Below are 22035 nucleotides of genomic sequence, written 5' to 3' on the forward strand. Positions count from 1 at the left end.
GAAACAGGCTCCAGGCTCGGAGCTGTCAGCACAGAGCCCGACGCGGGGCTCGAACTCACAGACCATGAGATTATGACCTGAGCGGAAGTTGGACGCTTAGCCGACTGAGCCACCCAGGCGCCCCCATTGTGGGCATTCTTGAAGGACAAATCTGACTTTCAGAGATGGTCTGACCAAACTCGCACAGTGAGATAGAAATCCAGACGTCAATTTAGTAATTTACAGTAAGAATTATGACTGTTGTGCCTGGTTGCGGAATTTTTCCAGCCTGCAGAGACTTTGGACAATGAGAAAAGAGGACAAATTCTAATCAGGAAGTTGCAAAAGCATTAAGGTGAGATAAAATGAGTGAGTTGGATATATATACTCTTTCAATAATGGTGTATCAGCTACCAGAATAAGAGAGGGGTTCCTTGAGCCCAAGAAGATCACTCCTGGAAATGTGTTTGGATGGACAGAGCCAACTTTAAATCTCCCTTTTGATTGGCACTTTTGTCCTTTGATTTTATTAAAACAATCAGTGTCTTGCAGGTCTATGAGCCATTTTAATCTTTTAGACTTATTTCGCATATACACTCATTTCACAACTACTCTATTCACATCACATATCTGTTCTATTAGTTATTATAAACTCAGAGGTCAATTTATTTCTGGGTTCTTTTACACTATGGTATCATCAGCATTTGAGTTTATCAAGCAGTTTCCATTTTTTTTTTAATTTTTTTTTAACATTTTATTTATTTTTGAGACAGAGAGAGACAGAGCATGAACGGGGGAGGGGCAGAGAGAGATGGAGACACAGAATCGGAAGCAGGCTCCAGGCTCTGAGCCATCAGCCCAGAGCCCGACGCGGGGCTCGAACTTACGGACCGCAAGATCATGACCTGAGCCGAAGTCGGACGCTCAACCGACTGAGCCACCCAGGCGCCCCAGCAGTTTCCATTTTAAAAATGTCTGAAAAGCACCCACTATATGCCTAATGCTATGCTAGACATTATGTGTAATAGTGATTAAATGAATGGGCTTTGGGTCAAAAAGACCTACGTTGGATTCCACCTCTATGAAGTAAACATGTGACCTCCAGCAAGTTATGTGAACCCTTGATTTCCTCATCTGTTACATGGAGACGATAACATTTATTTAAAGGGTTTTATGAAGGTCAGCTGAAGTCAAATCTATGAAGTGCTTACAGCACAAACTCTCAATAAATGTTATCTAAATTATATGATAATATTTACAACTTAAAGGTACTCTTTCCAGTCAGAGTCACCTCTTACTATAAAAGAAAGGCAAACCCAAATTAATAGTTTCAGAATTAATAATAAATTATGAGGGTTTTTTTTTTAAGTGTAGGAAGCACTTCATGGATTTCTGTTCTTATCTCAGGTACTGTATACAGTAATAAATAATGTTATTTACTGAGAACATCCAACATATATAACATTGTCCTAGGAATGAATGGTGATGAACAGATAAAGAGAATATTCTCCTATTCTTGCAAACTATCCATGTTGGATGTAGTTAGCTCTCATTCTAGGTAGATTTTTCAAGCATCTTGTTTCACTTAACTTTGGTGCCCAAATTAATGACTACACAGTTTCCTTATGTGAAAAAAAAAATCATTTAAAAATGATGGTAAGTTCATTCAAATGTTACCTTGGCAACTATGAAACCGGATTTTCTTGATTTGCTTACTAAGAATTTTCATTCATTTCATTTTACTGACTCTAATGGAGCCCCTAACCTGCACCAAGCCCAGTTACAGGTGAGAAAGAAAAAAGCATCCCTTGACATCCAGGAGCTGGTCTAGGACTATCACCGTGGCCTTGATGGTCTCCTGTTGAACGTAAACAATTTCACAGCACATCAACATCAAACAAGGCCACTCTGTGGCCATGATGGATTATGGTAAAAGCAAGACATTCCATAATTATGTCTGAGCACAGACAAAACATAAACACTGTCCAAGCCACAGCACTCACCGAACACCCTCCTCTCTTGACTTCTATGGGTGATGGCTGATTCTTTAACCATTACAGCTTTAGCCTCTCTACTTCTATAAGATCTATTAAGATACCCAATCATGAAATTATGCTCACTTCCTGACAGTAGCCAATCCAGAGCAAAATGTCATTCCTTCAACCCTCCTCCAAATTACCTAACCCACACCCAATCCTGTATGTTCTAACACTTACTCTACAATATCTCTTACTGAAAAATTCACAGTTCCCCATGCTGCACATTCTTCCTCACTGTAACTTGTTCAGTCGTGTCCCTGGTGGTCTTTGGCTGGAGGACACTGACACGAAAGGGAGTATCATAATAAATACAAAAGTGTATTGATTAAGAAATCATTTAATATTGGGCTCAGCTGCATATATCAGTAAACCTAAAATAAGTGGCTTATAAAAGAAGTGTTCTCTCTTATATAAAAGAAGTCTGAAGGTAAAGAGTACGGGGCTGATGTGGTAGCTCCAAATCAGGGATTTGGGCTCGCTCTTTCTTTCTCTTCCACCATTCCAGCACGTGCCTTCCAGATTCAGGGTCAGTTCATGGTCCACTAGTATGACTCCTGGAGATGCAGCCAAGTGTCCATAGTCCAGGCAACTGGAAAGGAGTAAAGACAGAGGGATGATAGGAGTGGTTCCCACCTTCATCAGATCCCTTCAAGAAGCCTTCCAAGAAAATCTACACATCACTCCTGCTTAGAGCTCACCAGACCTCACTGGCAGAACTTAGTCTTGTGGCCAGCATTATCTTCACGAAAATGTGGGAAATGTTATGTGTTAGCTGGGCACGTTGCCAGTCTGAACAATACCAGGGTTTTACAAAGGGAAAAGATGAGAATGGGTATTGATCGAGTAGGGTTTATGACAAAATTATTGACATAGTAATTTGGATTGAAAAAATAACTCTTTCTTTTACTTTGGTGTCAATTGGGTTAGTTAACGGTGAAAAAGAAATTTCACTTACAAGCAATGTATTTACAAGCATAAATGGCCTGATTCTTTAGGAAATTATGCTTTGATGACATTACAGGGTAGGAATTATCAAACAGCTAAAAAAAAGAAAAGGAAAGGAAAGGAAAGCAAGGAAAGAATCATTCCACAAAGATTTTTGATGTTTAGAACAAGAAATGCTCTGGAAATGTCATATTCCTGGAATCAGCAATGTAGGCTATTTGCAACAAGACCTTAAAATAACAGAGTTCACTCTTGTTGCCCTCATTGTTCTAAAATTTTTGAATTCAGGGATGCTTGGGTGGCTCCCACGCACCCGAGTTGGTTAAGCAACCCACTTGATTTTGGTTCAGGTCATGATTTCACAGTTCCTGAGTTTAAGCCCTATCCTGGGCCCCACGCTGACAGCATGGGAATCTCTTGGGATTCTCTCTTTCACTCTCTTTCTGTGCCTCCCCACTCATGCTGTCTCTCAAAAATAAGTAAACTTTTCAAAAAAGTAAAATAAGGTTTTTGAATTCTTACAGACCTATCTGCCACAGTAAGCAGAGGTCCTCAAGTTATGAAATCAGTATGTCAATAAATATTTAGCTAAATTAAATCAACATAGTAATTTATCTGTATCCACAAATATGCATTGAAAAATTTTTCATTGCAATCCCTAGCACTTTCTTCATTGGTATCAATATTATTAACAATCACAATAATAATTATACATAAGATATTTGGGGTCATCATGAAAGGTCAGATGCTGTTCCAAGTGTTTTACATGAATCATCACATTTAAACCTCACAAGAACCCTATGATTTAGTCACTGTTATTATCATCTCCTTTTTTTGAGATGAGACATTAAAGCCATAAAGTGTTTGATTTACCCTGGTTGGTAAGGGGAAGAACTGTACTAAAATCCAGTAGTCTCAATCTGAGATGCTAAAGCCTTAAGCACCTCACTCTACCTTCTCCCTACCCCACCGGGCAAAGGAAGCATAGTCGGGAGCAATTTACTAGGGTAGGAAGATTGCGGGAAAGCAGACATTCAAGTGAACATTTTCTTTCAAATTTGACATCCTCTTTGGAAAAACTGATGTAACTGAGTATAGAAATCATGTCAAATCAACTTCCTTGGGAAATGGTCATGCTTAGATTGGGGTTTTTACTTAAAAAAAAATAGAAGAGGGGCTCCTGGGTGGCTCAGTCGGTTGAGTGCTGACTTCAGCTCAGGTCATGATCTCATGGTTGTGAGTTTGAGCCCTGTGTCGGGCTCTGTGCTGACAGCTTGGAGCCTGCTTCGGATTCTGTGTCTCCCTCTTTCTCTGCCGCTCCCCTGCTCGTGCTCTGTCTCTCTCTTTCTCCCTCAAAAATAAAATAAAAAAGATTAAAATATTTTTAAAAAATAGAAGAAATACCTGATCTTTGTACACTTATTAGAACTCCAGGAAAGCAATTATTTTTTCGACCAAAGACAAACATTCTTAACACTTCATATACTCTCTCAGAATGTTTCTGTGCATGTATATCTGTGTATACACATTTATTTATAATATATACATAAATATTTGTAAATGCATTACATGAGTTTCACACTGTACACACAGTTTTTTTAATGTTTTACATAACAGGTATTATTTATCTATTTATTTTTAACGTTTATTATTTTTGAGAGAGACAGACAGAAAGGCAGAGAGCAAGTGGGGGAGGGCCAGAGAGAGAGGGAGACACAGAATCTGAAGCAGGCTCCAGGCTCCGAGCTGTCAGCACAGAACCTGACATGGGGTTCAAATCCAAGAACCGTGAGATCATGACCTGAGCCAAAGTCGGGCGCCTACCCAACTGAGCCACCCAGGCTCCCCTCACATACTTCTTAAAATGTTAATAACGTTTGTTTATAAAGCTTTCCTTTCTTTCCTTCTTTTATTCTTAAAAATAATGGATTCTTTAAAAACGCAGACTCGCTCTTATACTGTTCTCTTATACTGTTCTCTTTCCTCGTGTGTGTGTGTGTGTGTGTGTGTGTGTGTGTGTTACACTTCAAAAGTTACACGTTTAGGTTTTTCCAAGAAAATACCATTGAAAGTAATCATTTTGTGCAGATTGAAATATTGGTAAGGAAAATAAAAACGAAGCACATTTCATAAATTAGTAGAGACATAACCTCAAATCTCCAAATTGAGCAAATGTAGAAACACAATATTTAACATAGAATTTATGTTCTTATATCTTTATATCCTTAGCTACCTGATGGTTACAATAACTTTTAAAAGTGCAAGCTGCATGACTTTTTCCAAAGACATAATTTTAGGCAAGACATACCTTCAAAGTTTCTATTTTTTTCTATTTAAATAAATGTAAGAATTTTAGTAAATACCATCTTTGAGATAAGACTAAATGACCAAATTTATATTTCTTTAAAAAATCCTTTAAAATTTTTTTCTATCATGTAAGTAGTACTCCCTCATCATTATGTCATGATTAGTTCAGGCCAGTTGTACTGTTGAAAAGCCAAGTATTTCTAGGGTGCCTGGGTCGCTCAGTCAGTTGAGCATCTGACTTTATCCCAGGTCATGATCTCACGGTCCGTGAGTTCAAGCCCCGCGTTGGGCCCTGTGCTGACAGCTAGGAGCCTGGAGCCTGCTTTGGATTCTGTGTCTCCCTCTCTCTCTGCCCCACTTGCTCTTTGTCTCTCTGTCTCTCTCTCAAAAATAAATAAACATTAAAAGAAATTATTTCAAAAGGCCAAGTGTTTCCTTATAGTCATACAAGGTAGTGCTTGAGAATCCCGGAATTACCTAGCAATTTGATATTAAAACTATGTTCTTGGAATATTTGTTATCTTGAGAAGTTACAAAACTAATGACTTTTGGAATTCCCATGGAAGGAAAGAAAGCTAGGAGTAAAATCACATCTTCTGCATACCTGACCAAATAATTTGGGAGTACATAAATCCAGGTTTAAGACAAAAATAGTGATTCCAGGAAGAATACTAAGGGACACACTTGATATTCACAAGATTTATAACTCTATTTTGAATCCCTCTTTTCCTATGAGGTCTACTTTTGTCTGGATTCTTCCAAATGAACTTACAATTTTTTTTAGTTAAGGTCATAAAATTTTAATACACACATTCAGAAAGTTCCAGAAGCATGGCATCCAAAGGCCTGTTTTTTTGTGGCCTACCCTATCCTTGCATAGGACAGACTGTACAGGAGTGGTTTATTCAACAAATTAGTCATTTATTCACTTACGAAATTTAAAACCGCCTATTCTCATTGAAGTTGAAACAAAAGCTTATTGTGTTTATGGGGAAATACAACAAAATCTATACATAAGATAGCCTAACCCTGCTAAAAGTTGAAAAAGACATTTAAAGAGACTATCTAAATTCATAACAAGAATACTTCAACTATGGGTCGGTGATAATAGGATTACATAATTTTTAGAGGTATGCAAATATAGTCAATTAAAAATTTTTTAATGTTTATTTATTTTTGAGAGAGAGAGAAACAGAGGCAGAGACAGAGAGTGAGGGGGTAGGGGCAGAGAGAGAGGGAGACACAGAATCCGAAGCAGGCTCCAGGCTCTGAGCTGTCAACACAGAGCCCGATGCGGGGCTCGAACTCACGAACCATGAGATCCTGACCTGAGTCAAAGTCGGACGTTTAACTGACTGAGCCACCCAGGTGCCCCTATTATTGTCAATTTTTAAGTAATGATGGGGCAAATAGGAGCATTCAGAAACTATGAAAAAGTGGTCATCGCATAATTTTGAATGTGTGGTACCTGGTAAATTGTAAAAGAAAATACAAGAAAATTTTAAAACGTAGACATGCATTAAAGAAAGGTTAAGTATGTACAAAACGTTTTCTGAAATAACTAATAAAATCAAGAATATGATTATTTAAAGACTAATTGTAGTCCATAAAAATCTTTCATAGGACTCTGACTAGTTCAGCCATCTGACTTTGATATATTAATTTCTGAAGTAACAAAATGCCAAATATTAATCTGAAATCCTAAAGTCATAAAGCATTAATAGAATACTCAAGTTTGACATATTTCCTAATTCGGTGTATGATACTTACAGACATTCTGTTTTCCGACCTTACTACACTCAGACCGGAGGTAGTGAGATTCCACAATAATTTGGCATAGATATGATTCCGCCGATGTGACAAACTGGTTTCTGAAAACTACATGCAAAGTGGATTTTTTTCTTTTTCATATATTCAGATGCATTTTTATTCCACTAGCGTAGTGTCGTGTTTAAAGGAATTGTATGTGAATCAGTTTGTGACATGAGTTCCTCAGAGATAAATGTCTTCGTTACACTTACACGCTTCCTGTTGAAATTCATTTCTCCCTCCTTTACATTTCCGGCAAAATTTCCACGTACACGAATGTGCCATCCCGCTAGTTCACACTCTCTCTGAATGTACCTCGACTATTTTTCACTTAGGTATCCCCTAGTGGAGTAGTTCTTAGTCCCAAGAGCACATCAGAATTTTCTTGGAGGTTCTTTAAAAAAAATACCACGTGGGCCTGCACCCCACACCAAACCTACTGAATCGAGATGGGAGAATGGAGTGTACATTTAGACAAGGTTCTCAGGTTATTCTGTTTATCTGACTTTTGGTTAAGAGCTGGAGAGCTCTGGTCAGCAGGGCTAAGAGGGGTGTTTGAGAAGTGACTAGTGGAGTGAATTCTTTTTTTTTTTTTAATTTTATTTTTTAACATTTATTTATAATTAAGAGACAGAGTGCAGGCAGAGGAGGAGCAGAGAGAGAGGGAGACACAGAATCCGAAGCAGGCTCCAGGCTCCGAGCTGTCAGCACAGAGCCCGATGTGGGACTTGAACAGTCAGACAGTCAACCAACTGAGCCACCCAGGCGCCCCTGGAATGAATTCTTGTGCAATGTTCCCAAATCCTCCATACTTTTGAGGCTCCTCCATTCAAGGCATCCATCGTTCAGCATCCCTCATTCTTCTTGTCTATGCTTATATCTATCTCTCGTTCCTATCCTTGCCTATCTCTGCTTTCCACTGCTGTTATTATTACAAAGGATACTCCTCTCCATTTTATCCTGCCCCGTTTCCTGTAGAGAGAAACTGTGAACTACTTTACTGTAGGGGCTATCTTGAATTTCCTTTTATCATCTTCTTCCACCATCCCAAGCCCTCCAGATCACATATTTTATTTCCTTTCTAAGCGCATCATGGCCTAAAATTATTTTATGTATGGTTCCCTTGTTTATTATATGTTTCCCCTTAATAGAATGCAAGGTCCTTAAAAATGAAGACATTATGACTTATTCAAAGTTTTATCCCCGGTGCCTAGAAGAGGACCTAGTTCTCAAAATGTATTTCATGAGTAAATGAACTACCTAGAGCATTCGTTTCTTGTGTGTTTAAATGCAGTTAATTGTATGTTACATTTGCCTAGTTCCTACTGTATCAAACAGTCTGCTGCCTTCTGTCCCATCTGCTAGTTACTGCTCTGCAAAAGCCATCATGTTAAGGTTTTAAAGGGCCAAGTACTTTTATTTTACTAGTATGTCAAGGTACCCAACAAATCAAATTCATGGAAGGCCTGTTTTTGAAGAAACTAGAAATTATATATTTTTTAGCATGGATAAATTCGAAGGTGAAGAGTAGAAAATTACAGACATCTAAATGGAGCCAATGCATTTGTTAATAATATAGGAAATGTTACTTATACATGAGAGAATTTCTTAATTTTAGTTGACGGTTTCATGGGTTGACTCAGACCTGGCCCTCTCTATAAAAACTCAAGATCAATTATATGAACAAACACATGATTATTCTTGGGTTCTATAGCACACCTTTTAGCAGAGTCAAAGTGAGTTTGTTTCTACTATACATATAAAATATTATCAGGATCCGGATACCAGACTTCAAAGTGAGTGGCTGGCTGGGAGCACTGGCCCATAGAGCTGCCTTTAGCCTCCTAGTAGGTGTGGGAACCATCAATTGTTCAAGATAAAGAAGAGTAGCTACTTGAATTCTACTTGAATTTCTTGAAGTTGTTCCTCCCTGTCTCTGCTTAGCATGCAGAATGTAGAGTATCCAACATGACATGGGGAAGGTTTCCCTCTCGTGCAAATTCCAGAATGCTGTGAGTCATCAGGGGTGCTACACTGTGATGCAACCAGTATGACGCCCCATGGTACCCGATGATGAACCATAAAATGTTCAAAATGGTTAGAGTTAATGGGAAGTAGGTACAAAGTTCATGGGCTTGAAAATACTGAAGATTATTTCACTTCCTCTGTGAGTAGCTCCATTTATAAGAGTCACTTGGTTCTTCAATGTGATTAATAGAATGTACCTATCATAATGCCAAGGCTAATAATGATAGTTGCCATGTATTGAGCACTCCGCATTTGCTAGGTTTTGTGTTGCTTGCATAGGTTATCTTATCTCATTTGATCTGCTTAACAGCAGGTCGGTAGCTTTATTTCTATTTTCAGATGAGGAACCCGAGTCTTTCAAATATTAGGTGGTTTAGTTTGTGGTGGAATTTGTACATGATTACCCAACTGGTGTGAATTTACAGCTCATACTAAGCACTAGCAATCTGCCCCTATAATTCTATGTTCCATCCCATACCAACGGAAATCGTCACCCTCCACATTTCCAGTTGTAAAAAGACTAAGCAATTTCCGGTGTAAAGAACTCACTTCCCTTCCCTCAGTGAACCATTTCTGATGACGCATGCACACAACTTGCCTTCGTCTCACTTGAGAAGAAAGAGTAAGGGAAAGGGAACAATGGGACCAGAACAAAAGCGAAGCCTGAGAGGAGAGCAGCGCCACAGTCTGAACTCTAAACAAAATCCCTGCCATCTTTTGAAATCTGCGGGCAAGGCTGTGAATCTGTCTGAATCAGAATCTTCTCCTCCAGCCACAAAGATGACGGTGCAAGTCCCTGCTTCACCCTGGGATGGGCAGTGCCGTCTTCCTGGTCTTTCTTTCCATTTTGGGGCATACTGTGTCAGAGGTGTTCTTTCCATTTAAGCTTTCTGCTGGTAAGGACATTAAGCGGGGGAGCAAAACTAAACTGCATCCTTGTTTTCCATGGCAGTCCAAATCCTTCTTATCATCTGACATAACAGAATTACTTTTCCGGCCCACACCACACTGAGCTTCTGGAGAGCAGGGAACGGTGATCAGTTAATCGCTCCCTTTACTGCCTCCACCACCACCCCCCCCCCACATAAAAAAATAAAACAAGCAGATGACAACAAATATACTCTCAGCAAATGTTGACTAGAAGGGAGGGCATGAGTCACAACTGTTTATTTCATCCTGCTAAATGTATGGTATTATTTAGCCCACGACCTCCATATGCCATTAAAAAGTAAGTAGCTTTACAAAAGTTTCCCAGAATTAGGATAGATGTACTGTGATCCACACTTCTAAAAGGGCTGTTGCACTGGAAGAGATACATATCTTTAAGACAAGGAACCAGTTAGAGAGAGGGAGAATGATGCTTTCTTTTTTTTCTTCAAGTCAAGGAAAATCCAGTTCTGGAGCTGTGTCTCCATCAAAGTTAGTCGAATTGAGCAGCTCCCATCCTCTTCATTTTTCCTTCTTGTTGGGATTAACTGCCCTACCAGATTCTAACTGGGCTTCCTCAAAGCCGGTGGTTTTATCCTGGGATTTGTGGTGCACAGACTTGGGCACCCCCTTCATTTAAACGTCAATACCGTCCCAGCAGTGGTTATTCCTTAGGACCAAGTATTGTTCTTCCCAGAAGCTCTCTTTCCAAAGATCGGTTTACTCCAATTCCTTTATCAGAGTGGAGAGAGATTTTAGAGTCAGAGGACCTTAAATCCATCTGGTTTCTGCCATAACCAGGGGTGTCAAGTCCTCCTTGTAAAACAGGGAAAAATGATTCTTAACCAGCAAGGTTACTGACTGAGACGGTGCAGGTCATCTTTTAAGCGGTTATAGTTCGGCAATGATAGATGGCCAATAAATCCTCATTTTGATAAGGACCTTGGGACACAGACAAATGGGAGGGGAGACGATTTGAAATTCTGGCCGCTTTCCAGCAGTGGGGAAGAAAGGGCTCGCGGTCGGGATAAAGGGCCCATCTTAAATAAAGTCGCTCCTCATTAGGGGGCGCTCTCTCTAGCCGTTTCACGAACTTCATAATCCCTGTTAAAGGACATCAGCCTCTCCTTGCTAAGTCACTCTTGGTCTTAAAGTACTTCTACACCTTAATAGGGAACTCTTCTAATCAATCTCTGTCACTTGTAGTATTAAGATCAACCAAAGTCTACACGGAGGTTCTTCAGGTGGTTTGAGAAAGTGGGACTTTTGACTGTCAGCTACCAGTTCTCCAACTCTACTCCCACTGTCGAATGTGGAGCGGGCGTGTTCTCAGCTCGCAGCTAGGGTTTAATTTCCATTTCCTCCCGGTGGCTCTCCACGCTCCGGGGAGGTGGGGCGCCTGCCATCCGCGTGTGGTTTTGGGGTAGTAACCTCTGGTGGCGCAGCCGCCCTCCTCCACCCACAGCGGAGGCCGTGACGTCACGGGCCTGGCCCGGGTCCCCGCCCGGCCTATAAAGCCGCAGGTGCGCGCCGCGCCTCCGGAATGTTCGCACACCTTTTGCCCGCGCCCGAGTCGGAACCGAGGGATCCCGAGGCGAGCTGTAGGCGCTCGTCCAGCGCCCAAGCCCGGCCGGGCGGCGAGCACCGCCGCACACTCCCTCCTGTCCGCTCTCTCTTCCGCCACCTCCTGTTCCAGCCGCGACTCCCGGCCGAGTTGCCCCAGAGACCGCGACGCCGCCGCCGCGCCGAGGGACCAATGAGAGCCCCGCTGCTGCCGCCGGCGCCCGTGGTGCTGTCGCTCCTGATCCTGGGCTCAGGTGAGGGCATCCCGGCTCCGAACTGCCGGCCTGCGCTTCTCCCACGGCGGGAGGCGTCCACGGCAGCGCCCTCCCCAAGGTTACTGCCGGGGAGGAGGAGAAACGCGGGCAGGTGCCTCTGACGTCCCAGGTCAGGAAGAGGGTGCCGGAGAGTTCCCGAATTTTTTACTTTAGTCCAGCTGGAGGAGACCTCAGAGATCCTGTGCTCCAAATTCTGCCTTTTACAGAAAAAGAAACCGAGTCCAGAAAGGTGAAGCGATTTCCGCAGATCTTAGAGTAGTTAACTCCTGGACGCGGAGCGCTGACTCCTGCCTAAAATCTCCATCTCCTCTGTCTAGTGATTGTACCTTTACCTTCCTAGAGGCCCTCCCAGGGAGAAGTAAAAGCACCGCCCTGTTGCTCCTTTAGTGAGACCTATAAGATAAACCAGGGGCCTGAAACTTTAGGCCCCCAAATCTCACCTGGGCTCCCCCCCCCACCCAGGTTCTTCCCTAGGTAGGAACAAGAATAATGAAACAATGACAGGAAGAGTCCTTACTATCAAATAGCATTTATGTTGTTTTACAGTTATGTATGTCACCTTTTTAAAAATATGAACACGTGTTAAGAGAGTCTGATATTTATATCTAGAACCCATCCGTTCAAATGGGTCATTCTAGCAAACACAAACGCATTTGGCATGTGAAGTGATGGGACTCTACAGACATTACCTGTTCAGTAATTAGACGAACTTGCCTATTTGGCAGCATTATTTGGTGTGGAAGGTGATGGAGACCATCTGTGGAAAAGAAAACCTCGATGAAAGCAGCTCTGTAAATTGGAGCAGCTGAGTTTGCTTGTTGGCAGAATGTGAAGATGCTTTCATAAGTGACTCAATCCCAGACAATAGCACATGTGCAATAACAGCTTTGATATCAGAAGATAAACATTTCTCCTGAACCCAGCTGACTGGTGAGAAAGGCACTCACTCTGCTCTACCTTTTCTTTTCGCCCGTTGTTCTTTCTCCCACAGCCCATTATGCTGCTGGATCAGCTGCCAACGACACCTCCTCTGGGAAAGGGGAACCATTTTCTGGGGACCACAGTGCCAATGGATTTGAGGTTACCCCAAGAAATGGGTCCTCAGGAAGGGAGATTTCCCCTGTGAGTGAAATGCCTTCTAGTAGGGAACTGTCCTCGGGGATCGACTATGATTATGCAGAAGAGTATGATAACGAACCACAAATATCTGGCTATATTGTAGATGATTCAGTCCGAGGTGAGTGGAGGATAAGGCGAAAACATAGCCTAGAAGATGTGTGTTTGTATGGGCAAAGCTGCTTCAAAAGAAGAGCCATTCCCTGGCTCTCGGAGTGGTTTTCTTGCGTGTACGTGTGCTGCATATGCCTTGGGGAAGCTACCACCTGAGATGGAAGGAGCTGTGTGTGGGTACATCTGATATGTCTGGAGCTCTAAAAATGGTTAATGTCTATTAAGTCTACTTTACAAGTAGGAATTGTTAGCATTTTACAAAGATGATAACTGGAGAAGGTGGTTTTGCCCAAGCTTCCACGGCCAGCAAGCGGTTGAGCCAGGATGAGAACTCCAGTGTTTGATGGTGATCCGATGCTCTTTCCCATTGGGCCACACAGCCTCCATGCTGAGAGACTGACATAGACATCAACCAGTCGTCAGCTTCTGTGTCCACTCCCCATACAGGAATTCCCTAAACACCTGCATTTTAACACAAATAAGGGAACAGAACAAAGTAGTGGGAAGGACTTTAGTGGGGTTGGACTTTAGCTTTTAAGTACCCCAGGTGTTGAAAAACAAGTGTTTCTAAAACACGACAAAAATAATAATATAACCTTCTGGAAATATTAAAGAACAACTATGCATGGATTTCAAATTGCTAAAAATCATGATTTAGCCCCAGATTCCATGTGTTAGTTAAATAATAGTGACCCATAGTTTTGTTCCTTTTTGCTGTTATCTGATCTTTAAAAAAGAGCATTTGCTTAAAACGAGAGTACCAAAGTAAGAGGTTAAGTATTGTTCGTTACCCTCATATTACTTTGGAGTTTCAGGACAGATGAGGTCATCAGTAAATCTAAATATCCTAGAGACATCCGATATGGAGGCAGAACATAATGCCCCTTCTCTTGACCTTAGTTTCCCTGACTTCTCCCCCTGTCTGCCTTGCAGACCTGGTGAAGGGACAGCAGGTGATACCACAGGGAGAGTGAGTGGGTTAAGCGACAAGTGGAAAAAGCTTTAGGGAACACTCCACTTTACTGCTTGTTCAATAACTTGCGCTTTTATGTGAGGTGGGGAAGAGGTTCATTTATATTTCTTTTTGGAAGGATAAGAGGAGAAACTGTTCTCTTAAAGATGTTTCAAGTCGCTAACGTTTCAAACGGCCAAATAAACTGTTAGCAGTGAAACTGACTAGTGCCTTGTGAAATACAGGGAAACTGATGGGTGAGCTCCTTTGAAAGGCTGTTGAACCCCTGGGGTTGCTGTCTGTTGCAGCACTTCAGCGTGGTGACGATTTGTCTCTGTCTACAATTTGCAATGTATCTGATAACGTGCAGTAATACTCATTTAAAGTGTTTTCTTTTAGAGGACTTACTCTAATTTGTGTTGCTTATTTATCACCAACTTTTCAATATAAAAATTGCACAACTGGTTAAGCATTGCTCCTAATTTGACTATTATTAATGTCATAATAACCTGCTAAAATCCTCATAATATTTATTTGTCGCTTCCTTGATCACAGGGTTCTATCTTTAATACCCTTCCCTATATTTCTAATGTTTTCTATTTAATGGGACATTATGCAGGACCATTATGACTAATGGTATTATGACATTATGGTATCTTCCTCTTTTCACTGGGCTCTGTTTGCTAAATACTTGCTTAGATAAGCCTATTCAGGTACTAGTATAACAAAACACACAGCTCCAACATGAACACTCCTCCCTCCCATATTTAGTATGTGGGAAAACTATGCCCTGTATAGCAATAACACTGAACGAATGTTTCTGTAGATCAAAAGAGTTAAGATGACTGACTCTCAGAAGCATCAGGTACAAATATTTCTAGATTCCTATTTTTCAAATAGATTGACCACAGAAATGAGCCCCATGGAATGAATAATTATAACCTGTCGTAATCTGGGAGTTGGAGAAAATTGATTAATCCTAATATATAATTCTCCGTTTTTTCCATCCTCAACTAATACACAGTAATTCCCAACTATGATAATGAGCACAAGACCGAGATGCATATATAAAATCAACAGATACACTAAAGCACCAGTTTAGTCAGTAACCTTGACCTATCCAAGAGAAAACATAGGACAGGGGGGAATGACAGGTTTTGATACCCCAGCACTGTCATTCTCTAGGTGCATGTCCCAGGGCATGTAACTTGTCTTCATTCAATTTCAGTTTCCTCATCTATAGCATCTGGATAACAATACACTCAACCGTGATCTGAGTTTAATCAAATTAATGCTCATTACCAAGAACTTGGTATGTATAAGAAATTCAAGAAATGTGCAAGATATTTCCTCATTTTTTTTAGACAGGTACATACTATTAACAATAGTAATAATACTGGTATAAATAAATTCAAAATATGTTTCTAAGCTTATAAAATAACAAGGAGGTTCAGATTTTCAAGCGCCACACCATTCAGATATTCTCTTTAACCAGTTATTATATATGAATTTGGGTTAAATAATGAGAAAAATAGGGTTATCATGCCCATGAGCTCTCACTGCTAGGACTTCTTTCTCCATGTCTCCAAAATGATATGCAAGATGAAGAGAGACTGCTGTCAATAAATCATATCTATTTTTTTTTCAGTTGAACAGGTAGTTAAGCCCATGAAAAACAAGACAGAAAGTGAAAAGACTTCAGATAAACCCAAAAGAAAGAAAAAAGGAGGCAAAAATGGAAAAAATAGAAAAAACAGAAAGAAGAAAAATCCGTGTGATGCAGAATTCCAAAATTTCTGTATTCATGGAGAATGCAAATATATAGAGAACCTGGGAGCAGTAACCTGCAAGTAAGTTTTCCTAAATTAAAAAGAAATCTATTTATAACACTAGGTCTGAAACTCCTAGATGCAGAAAACCATTTATTTCTCTAGTGTCAAGGGTCTGTAAACTTTTTCTTTTCTTTTTTTTTTTTTGATGTTTATTTGTTTTTGACAGAGAGAGAAAGAGACAGAGCATGAGTGGGGGGGGGGGCTGCAGAGAGAGAGGGAGACACAGAATCCGAATGAAGCAGGCTCCAGGCTCTGTGCTGTCAGCACAGAGCCCGATGTGAGGCACGAACCCACGAACTGCAAGATCATGTCCTGAGCTGAAGTCGGATGCTCAACCGACTGAGCCACCCAGGCGCGCCCCCGTAAACTTTTTCTTAAAGGACCAGGCTGGCAAATAATTTAGGCTTCTTTGGTCGAGGTTATGTATGTACTTCCAACTAAAATGTAACCATTTAAAAATGTAAAATCATTTTAAAGTGTAATAACCATCCTTGGCTTACACACTGTAAAAAAACCCGACGAATGGCCAGATTTGATCCACTGGCTACAGTTTGCTGACCCCCCGTTTTATAATATACGAAACAAACTATGTAAAAATATACAAAAGGTTTGCAAAACTTTTTTTTAAAAAAAAGGACCTAAAGGTACTCTTTACATAATGTTCTATACTCCCTCCTCTCAAAAGCTACTGGCACATTAAATGATAGTGGAATGTATTAGCTGCATCACAAGTGACAGAACTCATCAGGTGGTCATAAAAGGAGCACAAAGAATGAAAAGGTGTGTCTTCTTGGAATATCACACCCAAACTAATCTCAACTTGTTCTTACACTAATAGATCTTTGGCTTGAATGCATTCTGTCTCCTGATTTTGAAATACAAATAGATGGCATGGCTTTTTTTTTTTTTTTTGAGTGTTACAATTAAATGCTAAAATAGAGAGAATGCTTTCAGTTATTATTATAATTTTTGGATGTGGGTTGTTTCCAGATGTCATCAGGATTACTTTGGTGAACGGTGTGGGGGAAAGTCCATGAAGACTCACAGCATGGTTGACAGTGATTTGTCAAAAATCGCTTTAGCCGCCATAGCTGCCTTTGTGTCTGCCGTGAGCTTCACAGCGATTGCTGTTGTTATCACAATCCAGTAAGTACGGCATAACTTAAAGATTCCTAATAAAATAATGCCGGGTTGGTTTGTTTTCAGTATGCTGTCACAAAGTACTATATCCCATTTTAGATGAATTATTCTATTGGGGACATGTGATCCTTGGTCATAGCTTTACACTTCACTGACAAAGATCATAGAATTAGGTCAAAATATATATTACTTGGGCCACCATTGAAACTTCAAATGTAAAGCTATTTTTCAAAAAGCTTAGAAGTATTTTGAACTTAAAAGCAGATGGTTGTGTTTCATGTCCTGTTTCCACTCATGGCTACTTCCTAATCTCAGACTGTTGATAGCCACTGTGAATATCTTTAAGCTTAAGGAAGCTTCCCAGAGTCTAATGAAAGCCTGGTTCTGGTTCACAGTAGGTTGTCAGAGATCCTGCTTTGGCATGAAAACTCACAAAGAGCTTCAAACCAGGAGCCCAGAAAAGATACATCTGTTTCTGTTAAAACGCAGAATCTGGAGTTAGAAATGTCCTAGCACGGTACTGATTTACATAGAACGTGCGCCTATTTGTAATTGTTAAAGGTAATATGGGAACTCAATTATGAAAGAAGAAAGAGGGAAAGAAAGAAGGAGAAAGAAAGGAAGAAAGGGAAAGAGAAGAAAGAAAGGAAAGAAAGAAAAATTTCCTCCGTAGGGGCAGGGCGTAGGAAGCAGGGACAATTCTGTTACTGTTCTACTCCTGCAGTATCTGCCCTGTGCTCATAATAACATCATCACACTTCATGACCAACGAATGTTAGAAGTAGACTGTTCCTGGTAGTAGGCACTGGTGGGTATGTCAAAATGGCATTGTCTGTCAAACAGAAGTCAGTGACTTAAGGAAGTTGGGGGAGGGCGTGAATGGCTCTATAATGACTCATGTGCTACTAGAGCTTGGGAAAAGCAATAGACTCATTATTCTAATTTTAGGCCTTGGTAAATTACTTTAACAACTGGACTGTGTGCATGATCTACCACTCCTGCCATTCAGGAAACAAGGAGTTATCTTCTGCCATTGTTTACTATTATTTAAGATGCAGATTAGATAATGATAAAAAGACACATAAAAAAAAACTGTTTTATGATGCACATAGAGTTTGATGTGTGATTTCATTTTGTTTTGCACACCCTGGAAATTATTCTGATCTGTTAGCACCTCAAGCCAGATATGCAAACGTGTTCAGGAAAAATATTCTCAGACGAATCATTATTGTTTGACATAGAAGGATAGAAGGGAAAAAATAGCCAGATAGGAAAGATGTTTTGAAATAATTATTTAAACTTGTGATCGTTCAGGTTGCAATATTTAATAATCCTTTGGAAAAGTGTGGAAAAACTTTTGTCACGTTGGCACTCCTAAAACCAAGCAGTGACTTTTCTCCTTTTCTCCCATATTCTTGTGTTTGGAACATATAGCAAACACTAGCCCAAGCCACATTTTGCTGTTTTTCCATAGTTGAATTTTTTTCCCAAACATCATGTCAAAGTTTTTACGATTTTAGTAGGAACATTTAGTGGGCGGACTAAAGACCTACCAAAAATAGAATTTCTTGTACAGCACCAAGACTTTTTTAAACAATTGAATTTTAATAGAAAGTAACAATAAATAAAACTAAAAGGAAGTATTTATTATATTTAGAAATCAAGAGAACCCAACTTGTTTTGTAAGCTTGTTTGGAAAAACTCTAACCATTTCAATTAGTTTGTACAAGTGTAAAGTCCTTTCGTGGTAAAACTATACCATCTTTTTCCTCCTCCAGTTAACACATGGCAACTGTGCTAAATGTTGATGAAAAAAGAATGAGATCTTGCCATTCGAAACAACGTGAATGGACTTAGGGGTATAATGCTAAGTGAAAGTCAGACAAAGACAAATTGATTTCACAAAGAAAGACAAAATCATTTCACTTATGTGCGGAATCTGAAAAACCAAACAAATGAATAAACAAACAAAAAGCAGAAATAGACCCATAAATACAGAGAACAAACTGGTGGTTGCCAGAGGGGAGGGAGTGGGGACATGGGCAAAATGGGTGAAGGGGAGTGAGAGATACAGGCTTGCAGCTATGGGATGAATAAGTCATGGGAATGAAAGGCACAGTATAGGGAATATAGTCCCTATTGTAATAGTGTTGCATGGTGACAGATGGTAGCTACAATTGTGGGGAGACTAGCATAATGTATAGACTTGTCGAATCATTATGTTATACCTCTGAAACTAACCTAATATCATGTGTCAGCCATTAAAAAAAAAAAAAACAAAACAAAACACATACAACGTGTTCCATGCCTTTTGAAAGTTTGTGTCTCAGGGCATATCTACTTAAATCCCAGTACTCTGGGAATATGTTTATATAAAGTCACCATGAACTTCCCCTTAAAAAGAACAGTTATAAAATATTCTAGAGCTGGGTTTAAGTTTTGGTTTGGCGTAGAATACAGTGTAATGGTCCATGAGGACTCGCAGAAAGGAACTCCCTGTACTCACGAAAACCCCAGTCAATACAGAGATGAATAGAACTTTGATGACCATAGAATATCTTGTTCTCTGAAGGCTTCGAAAACGATACTTCAGGGAATGTGAAGGAGAAGCTGAAGAACGAAAGAAACTTCGACAAGAAAATGGAAATGTACATGCCATAGCATAACGGAAGGTAATGAATGGTACAGGTTTGGGTTTTAAAAGACAACTTTAAATCATATCCTATAATTTTGAAAAATACAGCATTTGTTATCTCAAGAAAAGTGAGGAAAGTAAGTGTCCTCAATTATGGATACACCGTGAACATTGGCTACATGAAAGCCTTAGTTTTTGAGCATGAGATAGGTTCAAAAGTGAGAAAAGACTATGTCCTAGTATCATAACAGATGTAAAGATGAGGCAGACACAGATCCTCTTTTCAACGGAGTTAGTGTTTAGTAGATAGAATATAGTGTAAGCAACCAGAATGCTAGGGCCAGTAAATTGTGTCATATGAAAGGAATATGAAGAGTTTCCAGTGAAGGAGAGAAAGTGCCATGGGATGTGTGTAGGGAGCAGGACAGGATGCTATATGTAGGCATTGGAAGTGAGCCTCCAAAGACTGATGAGATTGGGACAAGCAATTATGAAGGGAGAGGAAGATTCATACTGTGAGATGAACGAGGTCACCTGAGAAACTTGTGAAAAATAGCCTAATTCAGATGGGTGTTGAATGGAATGATAGGTTGAGCTCACATGGTGGAGAGCCAAGGCAGGGTGCGTAACCACAAACATGAGAAAGTGGCGAGAACAGGATGAATATCCTTTTAAAGGAAGTCAGAAGGGGGCAGAGGGTACAAATTTGAAATATACCTTGGTTAAGATATATTATAGTTCTTGTTTATAAGTTGTGATTTTTTTTTTTTTTTTTTTTTTGGAAAGAGGCAGAGTTTAGCATGTTGTAGGAAAGGTAAGGAGCTATAGAGAGGAATGTTTTATTAATAACTAAAGTGGACAGCTGAGGAAGCAAACTTCCAGAGAGAGCAGGCGAAGAGATCGAGGACACATTTAAAATTGGTCAGAAGGAAGAACTCCATTTCTTCAGACATTCAGGAAGAATGTCACATCCTTAAACCATCGATACTCTACCTTCATGGGCTTAAGAATCACTTGAGATGCCATTTAGATGTGCATATTCCTAAACCAAAGCCTAAATCTACTAAATCCAGTATTTCCCTTTCTAGTGAACACTGCAGATGCGTGGAGAAGCACTGTTTCGCATTGGTTAAGCACTGTTTCGCATTGGTCAACATGCTAGCTCAGTAACTCATGAAGTGGCTGATTATCTATGCCAACCCAGGCTGTACTCAGTACTTAGCGCAGCAGAATTTATTATTGCGTTGGTCTTAAGCTAAGACCACCAACATGAATAAAGGGAGCTTTTTGGTCCTTTAGTGCAACTGAGATCTCTCAAAGGAGGTCTGAAATAATTTTTGGAAAAGGAATATGCTGGCCTGGCACGTAGTGGCAGCTATTAACTGGTAGCTACTGTTATTATGCCCTTGGTACTAATTATCCCAAATTAACTGTATATCACAAATATACTATGCCACTTCATCTTTCTTTTTAATTATGTCCACTGCACAGATTTGGTTAGGAAAACTAATTCCCATGAGTGTTGTTGTTTTTCGTCAAGCAGAATTTGATGAAACAGGCTTCAGCGTATGTAATCCTCCACCTAAGTGGGCCCATAACCAAAGCAGGTGTGAAAGAGGAATTCGAGTCCAAGTGATAGTCTGTCTCTGCAAAGCTCTTAGCAGTTTTCACAAGACATTCGAAATGGACAGAAATTCTGATTCCTGATTTTTTTTGATGTTTTCTTAAAGCCCTAATGAAATAGAGCTTCTCGCTAATATTTTATTGTATTTTTGAACAGGGTATCGGATCGGAGTCACTGCCAAGTCACAACGACGAGTGATGCGCTGGCTCCTCTTTTCGGTGGATCATAAGAAAACAGAACCTTTTCGTTCTGATGGTTTTAAACTTTCAATTGCCACTTTTTATGCTAAGTCTTATTTCTGTACATAAAGATGCATGGAGATAAAAAGTATTTTTTCAAGTTGTAAATAATTTATTTAATATTTAATGGAAGTGTATTTATTTTACAGCTTATTAAACTTTTTTAAGCAAAGAGATTGAGAGTTTGAATATTAGTTTTGAGACTGCAAGGCTGTAGGGTATTTTTCTCCTAACACTTAGGCGATCATTTCGAAAGCTCCTTCCGTTGTAACCTTCAAAACTTACTTCTTTTCTTAGAAAGCACTCTTCATGGGAAAATTATAAACTAGAGTCATTTAGTCCTCCTACAAATACTAATATCTTAAACCAGCCTTTCTTATTCTGTGTAGAACTTACTCCAAGTCCTGGTCATTTAAAAACTTATAAAATCAACATGTAGTCCTCCCTCTCTGTCACAGTAGACACAGATATTAGAAAAGAAAGAAAATCCACTGCCCGACCATGATCATCA

The 22035-nt window shown here is 40.0% G+C and overlaps 1 protein-coding gene across 1 annotated transcript; it reads left to right on the plus strand.

The window, feature by feature from the left end:
- The first annotated feature begins 11620 nt into the window (after nucleotides 1-11620).
- Nucleotides 11621-21650, plus strand: AREG (amphiregulin). The gene is made up of 6 exons (XM_047092076.1): nucleotides 11621-11851; nucleotides 12864-13109; nucleotides 15703-15904; nucleotides 16877-17032; nucleotides 19599-19698; nucleotides 21442-21650. The coding sequence occupies exons 1-5, from the start codon at nucleotides 11791-11793 to the stop codon at nucleotides 19690-19692; spliced, it is 759 nt and encodes a 252-aa protein (XP_046948032.1). The 5' UTR covers nucleotides 11621-11790; the 3' UTR covers nucleotides 19693-19698; nucleotides 21442-21650.
- Nucleotides 21651-22035: the final 385 nt, after the last annotated feature.

The sequence above is a fragment of the Lynx rufus genome, unplaced genomic scaffold (genome assembly GCF_022079265.1).
Source record: "Lynx rufus isolate CCGP_SWC_20201006 ecotype Redwood Valley unplaced genomic scaffold, mLynRuf1.p SCAF_3, whole genome shotgun sequence".
Taxonomy (NCBI): domain Eukaryota; kingdom Metazoa; phylum Chordata; class Mammalia; order Carnivora; family Felidae; genus Lynx; species Lynx rufus.